The sequence below is a fragment of the Morone saxatilis genome, unplaced genomic scaffold (assembly GCF_004916995.1).
Source record: "Morone saxatilis isolate NCDOM2014 unplaced genomic scaffold, NCSU_SB_2.0 Contig12, whole genome shotgun sequence".
Classification (NCBI taxonomy): Eukaryota; Metazoa; Chordata; class Actinopteri; family Moronidae; genus Morone; species Morone saxatilis.
The window spans coordinates 5,043,171-5,053,201 of NW_023339674.1; the positions used below are offsets into that span (position 1 = coordinate 5,043,171).

Sequence of the window (10,031 nt, forward strand, 5' to 3'; positions counted from 1 at the left end):
AATTTAACACATTAATTTAGATTTTAAAAATAATGCATATTTTTCTACCACCCTTTAATGTCTCCATGCCACCTTCTTGCCACCCCATGAATATTTCTCTAGATCTACCTCTGGTTAAGGCTAGCTGTTACTATAGCTAGTCAGTTAGTTAACCTTTTAACAAACATTAACTGTGAACTAACAATTTAAAGCTCTACATTAGCAACATTAGCATGATCTCAATAAATGAGATGGATCACTAAGCATCATATGGTAAGTACAGTAATCTAAACATTGCTCAACAAATTTGACTTCTCTCTTTAGAGCCACTTATTTTAAGCGTGTTCTAAATTGCTTCATTTAATGTTAAACTCTTCTAATGAACCATCAACTTCATACCTCTACAAATCAAAATATGAAACTTCACATCATTTGTTCTGACATAGTGGCTGATGTGCGCTGTTTGAAGCAAGAAGTGGGTGAAAATTGTTGCTTTCATCTACAGCAGGATGCCAGCCCTTTGTTCTTCCTTCAGCTTTCTCTCAGTGGATAAAGTGACACTTTATTTCTGCATTACGTATTACCAACTTATTGCTGCTATTTTGTTAAGAAGCAGCATATCAAATTTGGTGCAAACCTATCCACTAGTAACCACATGCCTAACAGGTAATGTAATTTTGAGAAAAAGTGTTTTTTTTCCACATTGTGCTAAAAGTATGTTTAATTTAATCTGCACTCTAAGCCCCTGATGCAGCGGGCAGGGTAAATGTGTAGGTTGTGTTTCTTCATTGTTTTCTATGCTTTATAAAACTGCAGCAATTAAAGTTTAGGCAAAAAATAAAGTCATATCACATAACTGACCAATGGAGGCACAACATTCAATCTCACCTGGTGTCTTTCTTCAAATTGGCAAAACAAATAGTTTTCCTGAGACAATTTTTGAGAAACCCAAAAACTCATGTTTTTTAATATATTCTCAAATATCAGAAGTGACTTCATGCTAGTTACATTAGCTTTCCTTAAAAGAGGAGATATTGTTCTCATGTTTGAATTGATTCCTTGTCTGTGACTAAATGATACAGTTTGACTGACGGGTGCTGTCATCATGTCCAACGGGACTTAAGTGAAAGGCTGCCTGTCACATAATTTTACAGACTGGGCTAGAGTTTAACACACACACATACATCAACACACAAATATGCATGCACGTTCAAGATATTAACAAATAAAATAAGAAGACAAAAGATAGTGGGCCACCTGCAGGTGTCAGAAACCCCCAAAAAGACTCTTTAAGACTTTAAAATTAAATGGAAATCTAATTTACTCAGCATAATAAAGTACTGGCAATCTGTTTAGTCAATTCCCGATTGAACACAGCTAATTAAAGTTCTGAAACAATGGAGAGAAAAAAAAATAACGAAAGGAAATTAAGTGTTAGGGGACACAGGGTCTCACTGATGCAATGAGAACATGTCTGGAATACTGTATTAATCCTATTCTCGTTTAATCAAAGGTTTCATTCACAATTTGTTAGATGTTTCTCCAACATTTAATATCCAGCTGAATATAGAAAGTTACACTGAGAGACAATAGGGAGAAAAGTGATGACTCTAGTTATCTGTGCATTACTGTATTTAGCTTTTTTAGCTATTTAAGACCTAAAACATTTTAAACGTATCATTTACACATAATCAGCGTTATCATCAGCAAAACAGAAATTTCCACACAATCATTTCAAAAGCTTAATGCAATATTTTTTCAACTGTATTATATGACAAGAAAAACATACCAATAGCTAATGAAATTAACATTTGTGCTTATACTGTTTATTAACAGACTCAGTCAAGTTAGATTTTTTCCAGCCTAGCCATATTTCTTCTCTCTCGCTTGAGTTACAAGCTCTATGAACACAAATTCCCTATTATTTTAGTTTGTTTTCAGTTTATTGTTTTTTACCACTTTTTTCCTTTTTATATAAATGATTGAATACATTTTAAAAACAAACAAAAACTGCAGTGAATTTAAAGCTACTATGTGTAGAATTTAAAATTCCAGACTTTTGTCCAGTTCCTCATCTGTTCCCATGTGTATGTTTAAATCACAGATGATAGATGATCATAATAAATAAAGAGCATTTTAGCATCTTTCAGCTAAATCTTTTGCTTTTAATCCTCACAATTTTATGGTTTGGGTTCACTCTCACTGTTTCAGGCAGAAAAAGCCTAAACAAGCCGCTGTACACAAGCTGTCCAGTATCAAACAGCAGACAGGCAAATTTAGATACTAACTGGTGATCATAGCTGAGCATTTAGCAACTAAAAAGTTAGTGGAGACTAAAAACAGAGCTAAAACAGAGAGAATAATGGACTTACATTCCCTTGGTAGCCAGAAAAACAATTTTAAAATGGCTGACCGCATTCCAACACTTTGATAATTTCTTCTTTAATCTTTAGTTAGGCATTTTAAAGCTCTGCAGATCCCCTGTTGCTGGTTACTTACAGCTATGGCAGGTGGCTCCTCTGTAGCCACTGTTGGAGCAGTTACAGTGGAAGGTGCTCCATGACTGAGTACATCTACCTCCATGTTCACAGTGACTGGGGGAGCACCTGAGAGACAGACAGAGACACAGTTACAGACAGAGAGATAACCTGTCAAAACTTCAGTAAAAAGTTTCTCAAGGATGTTGAAATGAAAAGGAACAACAGGCCTTCAGCACACCTGACTGTTCTGGTGAGCAGGTGTGTAGGAGGGACCGGAATAAAAGTTTTAATCTTTTAAAAGAAAATTTCACAAGTCTTTTCTTTTCATGTCAAGTGGAGCACAGGTGTATGTTGTTAGAGGTAGCTGGTTTGAAACACTTCTTTGTTAGTCCTGTTAACTAACATTGCATCAGCCAGAGACAAAACTTTTGAACTCCTACCCAACCCAACTCTCAAAGAACAAAGACACATTATATAATTTATTTTCATGTTTCTGGGCGGTAAAAGAGACACAGTTTTTCAAGATATGGGACCAGATTTCTTTTCTTCATCTCCCATCTGCTGAGCTGCTCCTAAGACGCACACAGGACACGTTTTTCTTTTGCTTAGGCATCAACTTTGTAGCTGCTGTATTGTGTAGCAGTGTCCTACAAAATTATGTGTTTTTGTTTGATTTTCTGTATAAAGTTTTAAATTATCTCATCTGTGGCCATCACTGATCATGTCCACTAGCCTGTTCATCATGAGGGAAGGTCATTTGCTATTGAGAGCCTATAACATTGGAAGTCAGCTGCAAAACAGTTTAATTTATTGTATACTTAGCTGGGACCAAGTGCAATTAAATCAACTGTAGTTGTATTTGCAGTCGTGTGGGCAGAATGTACAACACACAATAGCACTGCATTAACAGTGATTCTGACATCCAGTAACACCCAATAAGTTTGACTCTAAAATAAATATAATTGGGCGAGCCACCCAAATATAGTAAATTATGTACCAGTGGAAAACACTAGTCCATGCAACATAGAATCAGAATCAGATTTATTGCCAAATATTTTCACAATCAAGAATTGGTAGAAGAGAGGACCTCGGTATTTTGGTGTATAACAAAAACCTATTAAGAGAGCAGAAGTTCTACATATATAGTATATAAAATTGAAACATTTATAATTAAATTGGAAAACAAAATTATAAAATATGTCAAATATCAGTTTATTCCATGGTCTGAGTGAATACTCAATTCTGATTGGCGGCAGGTTGTCCGTTAATTCCTGATGTAGGAACCCCTTAGTAGTTCCAGTGATATCTGTTCACCGTTTTAAATTAATGCACCAAAATAAATTAAATGAAACATTTTACAACACTGTGAAGTCCTTCAGTGCCTCATCCTCTGAACACAGGATGGCAACTGTAACACACGAGCCCCTACACTGCCTCTCTGAACTTACTGATACTTTTAATTAGTGATCCCACATCTATTCCACTCTGCCGCATGTACACATGCCCTGTCGTTTGTTCATTAAAATCTTGATGCTGATTTGGGGACAGTGACATATCTGGATAGCTAACTAGCCTTGCTGTTAAACATACTGTCAAATTACATTTACTGTTTGTCAACCGTATGCAGTGTTACTGACTCTGAATCTAGCTAGCATAATGTTAGCTCTTTGGCTTGTAGCTGAGTCAAAGGGCTCTAATGTTATGAGTGTAAATAACTTCCATTGCCAAGTCCTATCCAAGGTTCATCTTATTTACTTAAGTAGTGGACAATGTTTCCATTGCATTAGAATTAGACAAAGCCCTCAAGTGTTGCCTTGTGAAAAACTTTAGATGTTGATTGCAAAACATGGAAATATAATAATTATTTTTCTTTGGCAAGTAAATATGGTATACACAGGATAATGCCCTTCAAACTGTCCATAATCAGGACGGACCTCCCTGTCGATCATTAATTCCTGATAACGGTGGCCTAATCAGGCTTAATCCTTTACTTAAAGTGAAAAGAGCTGTACGGTGTTTGAAACAAAGAGGATAAAATGTGCAAAACATTAACCAAATAATGTGCAAATGTTCACAATATTTGGTCAATGTATAAAGAATATGTGCAATTGTGCAAACAATTTCCATTTCTATTTCCATTTCCATTTCTCATTTCTCATTTCCATTTCTCATTTCCATAGGTCATAACTGTGTTGCTCAGAAACAGCTTGGGTTCAAGTTTATTTCCTTTAACCTTCTATATTACTGAACACTAATATAGTGTATGGTATAAATAGGAAATAAACTTGAACCCTTTTGGAATGTTTAGTGTAAAACAGTTGAACTGAATTATGTATTTGTTGACTCTCAGGTGTGAAAACTAGTTCAGCAGCAGACTTTTTTAGATAGTCACTGTCAACACACAATCACACTCATACATGTGTCCTTCTACACTTAGCATAACATTTACAATCATAACCTCATACCCTCAACCATTAATCTAACATTAACCAAATGTCACAATGGTCTAAAAAGTACAAGAGAGAATAAACCCACTCAAAATATTTCTCGAGTAAAGTAAGGTATCTAAAAGGATGAAAGACAGGTGCCTTCAGAGGATTTAGGAATTAGGATGGTGCAGGATGGAAGGAGAGAGAAGCAGAGAAGATGGAAAGGAGGAGGTGAGCCAGAGGGCTGCGGGATGGAGGGAAGGATTGGAGAAGAGAGCAGCAGCGAGCTGGAAGCAGCAAATGGGTATCAACTGTGTCTGGACAGTGAACCTGAGGGAATGAGGTCAGGGGACTGTAGCTAGAGAGAGACAGAAAGAGAAAATGTGTACACACCATAGAGTTAAATAATGATGGTGGTTCAAACCATAGCAATCAATAACAATGGATGAACTGCTTTCTTACTGCCAAAGTGATTTTGATAAACAAGAGGTTTGATCATTAGAAGAAAACACAAGTGAAACTCATAGCCAATCAAGTTATTTCTTCAAAGTGCAGCCCACGTTTTATGGTTACCAATCCAGTCCAAAAACATCTGATTGTTTGTTTAAGGGGATCATTTGGAATCTTTTCCCATATTGGGAGCTTTCTCACATGTACAATCCTACAGATCCATCCTGTTATTTTAAACCTCTTTAACATTCACTCATTTGAAGATGACTAATCATCAACATTGTGATATGAAGTCAACATTATTGACCCCAATTTCCTCTATAAATGAATTAGAGGCGAAACACATACAATACCGCAATTTACCAAGAGGCTTTCCCATGCAGGCTCCAGAATGAATGCCTGCCTGGAAAAAATACTTTATCTTCATTGTAAGAGCAGACAAGAAGAGCAGGTAGACAAATGTCTGTGCATGCACCCATTTTGCTGTATTCTTTTTAACATCCACTTTATCCCTACTCCCACTGCACTTGGCAAAAGTTGGGAAAATTTAACTTTTCTTGGCAAGAACCATCTGTAGCCACAGTGGGCGACTCTTTCCAGCAGCGTTCGTGGAGTTTTTTGTCATTGTCTCAACATCCAGCTCACTGTCGGCAGTGTATGCAGCCTCAAAGAGGAACACAGAGAGAAAATTACAGAGAGGCTTAGAAACAGAACCCTGGGTCAAATGGACTGCAGCCTGTATCACTAAATCTACTATAAATCTTTTCAGGGCTAAAAGTTTCATGTTTTGCAAGCACTTTGTCCTCTATAAATCTCCGGAGGGCTTCTAGCTTGACTAACAATTTGCAATGCAACGTGACAGCGTACTGAACCACAGCTCAGATCACAGGACTCCTGGATTAACTGAACGAAGAGACTCTGTAGCTTATCTTAAAGTTTCTAGTGCGGTGTGACAGTGTCCTATAACGTAGCTTGGATCACAGGGCTTGCATCCAATCTCCCCGGTTTCTATTACTGCCTCTGGCTAAACCAACACAGCACAGTGCCTCCCCCGATCTGCACACAATTACTGGACAGGTAGACTGGGATGTCCTACAAAGACTTCAAATAACTGCAGTCTGCTGAACAGCATGAGAGAGAGAGAGCGAGAGAGAGAGAGAGAGAGAGAGCGAGAGAGAGTCATTTTATCCTTTCAGTCTGCTCTGCACCTGGTCCTGGGTATGCTGCCACATCTCACACACACACAGGAGTGACACAGGAGTGTGAAGGGTACAATGTGTCTATTTGAGTCCCTGGTCTTAGTGAGTAACAGACATGTCATAAAGTCACTGGCAGACAGATATGTCAGACACAGCAAGAAGAGAGGTCCTCTTGGTGACCTGTGTTTCTTTTTATTTGTGGATGTGTGTGTTTTGACAAGCTGTATTATTAAGTTGACAAGAATGGGACAGAAGCAAAGAGGTTAGAATTACTGCCTCCTGACAGCTTAATCTATCTCGCTTCAAAACATACAGTCATACAGTGTGGAGAGAGGTCAGTGAGAGGGAGTAGTAAGTTCAGAGAATTCGCAGCCTTCGACAGCAAATGTGTCCTAAAGGTGTCAGTATGCTTCAAGCAAAGTGCTTGTTGGATTGGTGAATGTATGAAACCCCACTCCCATGTCCTATTTTGAGGCTGTGTCCAGCAAGTTTTGTCATTTTCCTGAACTTAAATAAAAAAAAAAAACTGAGAGAATGTCTGAAACTGTGCACCATTATCCCCATTTGTATGATTAATTGTGGCATACCCCTCTCTACAAAGGCAGACTTTTCACAATGCCTTTGAGCATGGCCTTTTGCAATAGCTATTAACCTGTTTGCCAATATATGTGGTCAAAAGGAACTAGTTTATGTATTACATATCGGTCCAGCAATCTTCCAGTGACAACAAGGATATTACTGCACCCAGGTAAGAAATAGTCTGCCACATAATCCTGCAAATACACTTTTTTTTTACTGATTAAACAAAAAAAAGTTTTTCCCACTATGTCGATTCTATTCCTTTTAAAGGTCTTCCTGAGTTTTCATTCTTGTCATTTCTGGTGTCCTTCATAATGTGTTTTGCACAATATTTAAGGACCAAAGAATGAATCCAAGATAAAAAAACACAAAGGTGAAAAAAGGTTCTGGAAGAGCTGTCAGAGTAAGCATTGAATGTCATGGAAACGCAGACATTCAGTGCAACAACAATGGAATACTTAATTGCCGCTTATTAATCAGCAGGGCCTGAAGTCTACCAACAATCCCTGATTGTATAGCTGTGCCCTGTTGTGGTATGTTTAAAGTATGAGATCAAGCAGAAGAAGACACAATACATTTGCCTCTCAGTGCTAAGTAATGCATTTAGTAGCACATACAGGAAGTATTTCAGTCTCTCCTCAGGAATACATTGAGGTGTAGCCAGTGTGGTACAGTAAATGGCCAAGAATGAAATTAATAAATGGCTACGTGGTGCTTCCTTTTCAATCCCTGATTTCTCTTTTCAACATGATTTTTTTTCATTCTGTGTTATAAACTGTAATTTTGCCACCCCAGAGAGCTGGTTCAGATCTGTATTCTTACGTAATTTTGTGTGGAAGAAGGCGTGTGGATTATAAGAAATATCCTCCTCCAAAACTTTTCCTTGAATAAAAATCCCCAGTCAGCAGGCGGTCAGATGGTATATTTTGATACCCCTTTAATGTACAATGACTGCCATTAAAGGCAATATTTTGTACTAACCTTTCCTTCACCTCACCACTTTAGAAATTAATGTGTATTATATTTCTACCTGTGCACTTTTTGAGAAGTGTGCATGTGTGCTGTACATAAAAATCATACAACACACACATTACAAAGAACATGTAAATACATCTATATTACATACATGGGTTTTAAAACACACAAATATGCCTGTAAATGCAGTAAACTGTAAAATAAGAGTCCAGACTGCACGCTGCTGCACTCTCCAGGGTCCTGATCATGCAGTTAGTCAGCAGCAAGGCAGCCGTCCAAGGAACCAGCCTCTGTCCACACCGACGGCCACTGGGACATTCCAGCCAATGAGTGCCATGTCTAATATTGATTTCATCTGTTTGGTAGGTTAAATATCCCTGTGCTGCTTTGTTCTGGTTTCCCGGTCTTGAGCACACCTCCCTCGATTACTCCTTTGTTTATTTTGTGTCTCAGACAGATCACTTAAAATATAAGCTGATATTCTATATTTTTGTTATTATCAATACATCCCATTAAAAAGTGTGAGAAATTATTGCTGTAATGTGAGCCTTTAATTCTTTTTGGCCGCTCAAAACACAGGCACCGAACTGGCTGCCTGATTTTTTTTTTGTGACAGCTGAAAACAGACAGGAAAGGGGGGAGGAGAGAGGGGATGATACGCAGCAAAGGGCCGCAGGTCGGATTCAAACCCTGGGCCGCTGCAGCAAGGGCTCAGCCTCGGTACATGGGTCGCCAGCTCTACCCACTGACTGGCTAACCGGGCACCCTTCCTGATTTAAAAAGTTAACAGAAGCTGTCAATCAAGGTACAAGGAGGTCTGTGTGGAAAGTGACCAATCATAAGAGGGCCAGTGCCTCCTACTGTACCCAACTTATCAAAAGTTAGGATGATTCGTGGAAGCAGTACTTCACTTTGAGAGAGGAGTTTATCTGTGAAAGTGTGTATGCCTCCAGTGCTCGCCAAGGCAGAAGTCTCTCGCACATAGTGGCTGCCTTGTTCGCTTTCTCCTTAGTTGCACACACACAGATGCTATTCTCTGCCTCTCCATTATGTCTTGTTTTTTTGCTCGCAGCTGCCTATACAACTCTTGGTTGTTGAATTTCTGTGAGGAGGACTTAATTGTTCAAGTAGTCGTTAATATTCCGTCCTGTGTAGTAATATAAATTTGCTCGCAAGCATGTTTTGTCATGTTTGTGACATGACATATAAATCTAACACCATTACTCAGCCCCAAGTCCATTTGTTACTATTGATAAATGGAAATCTTTACGAATGCATTATGAATATATACTTAAATTTTTTTAAGTGTATTTGTTGGACACTATTTTCCAGTTGTTGACTATGTGTGTGTTTGATGAAAATAAACGTAGGAAAATGTAATCCAATGCAAAGGTTTGGCTCATTGATATATCTTAAATATGTTTACATACAGACAATTATATTTTTAGTAGATCAACTACTTGTTTGTTTTGTTTGTTTTTTCTCATGGTACTGGAAGATTAAAAAAATGACAGAATGTCACCAGACTTATCCTTTAAATCATTATTCCCTTTCTGAGTCATAGAATGACATTTGCCCGAGTCTAGTTAATTAGCCTTGTTGATGTTGTTGTGGTATTGTTCAACAAAAGTAACTTAGCGTCCTGGACTTACCGCCCCCCTTGTTCCTATGCAGTGCTTGGGTATTTAATTATATGTTTTTCAAAACAAGTGGTGCCTAACCAGAAGCCAAAATGCAAAATAAACGAGGGCTTATCCCTGAATGACTCACTTTGAACCAAAAGCAAGCAGCAGGCATCCAATTCAAGACGCATGTCGAAAAATGTGTTGTGTTATAAATGAAGAAAATAATTCAGAAAGGTACTGACCGCTGTCGATTGAATGGCACCACATATCAATCAGCCACAGTGGCTGTAGTTTCCCCCGCCAGCCTTTTGCTGT

At 38.2% G+C, this 10,031-nt stretch overlaps 1 protein-coding gene across 1 annotated transcript in view; it reads right to left on the reverse strand.

The window, feature by feature from the left end:
• Nucleotides 1-10,031, reverse strand: part of LOC118322005 (contactin-associated protein-like 4) — a 90,034-nt gene that overhangs the window by 27,059 nt on the left and 52,944 nt on the right. Inside the window, exons 10-11 of the mRNA XM_035653583.1 lie at nucleotides 3,855-3,902; nucleotides 2,479-2,598 (exon numbers count right to left, since the gene is read on the reverse strand). Of these exons, the coding sequence (XP_035509476.1) occupies nucleotides 2,479-2,598; nucleotides 3,855-3,902 (168 nt within the window). The remainder of the gene's footprint in view (nucleotides 1-2,478; nucleotides 2,599-3,854; nucleotides 3,903-10,031) is intronic.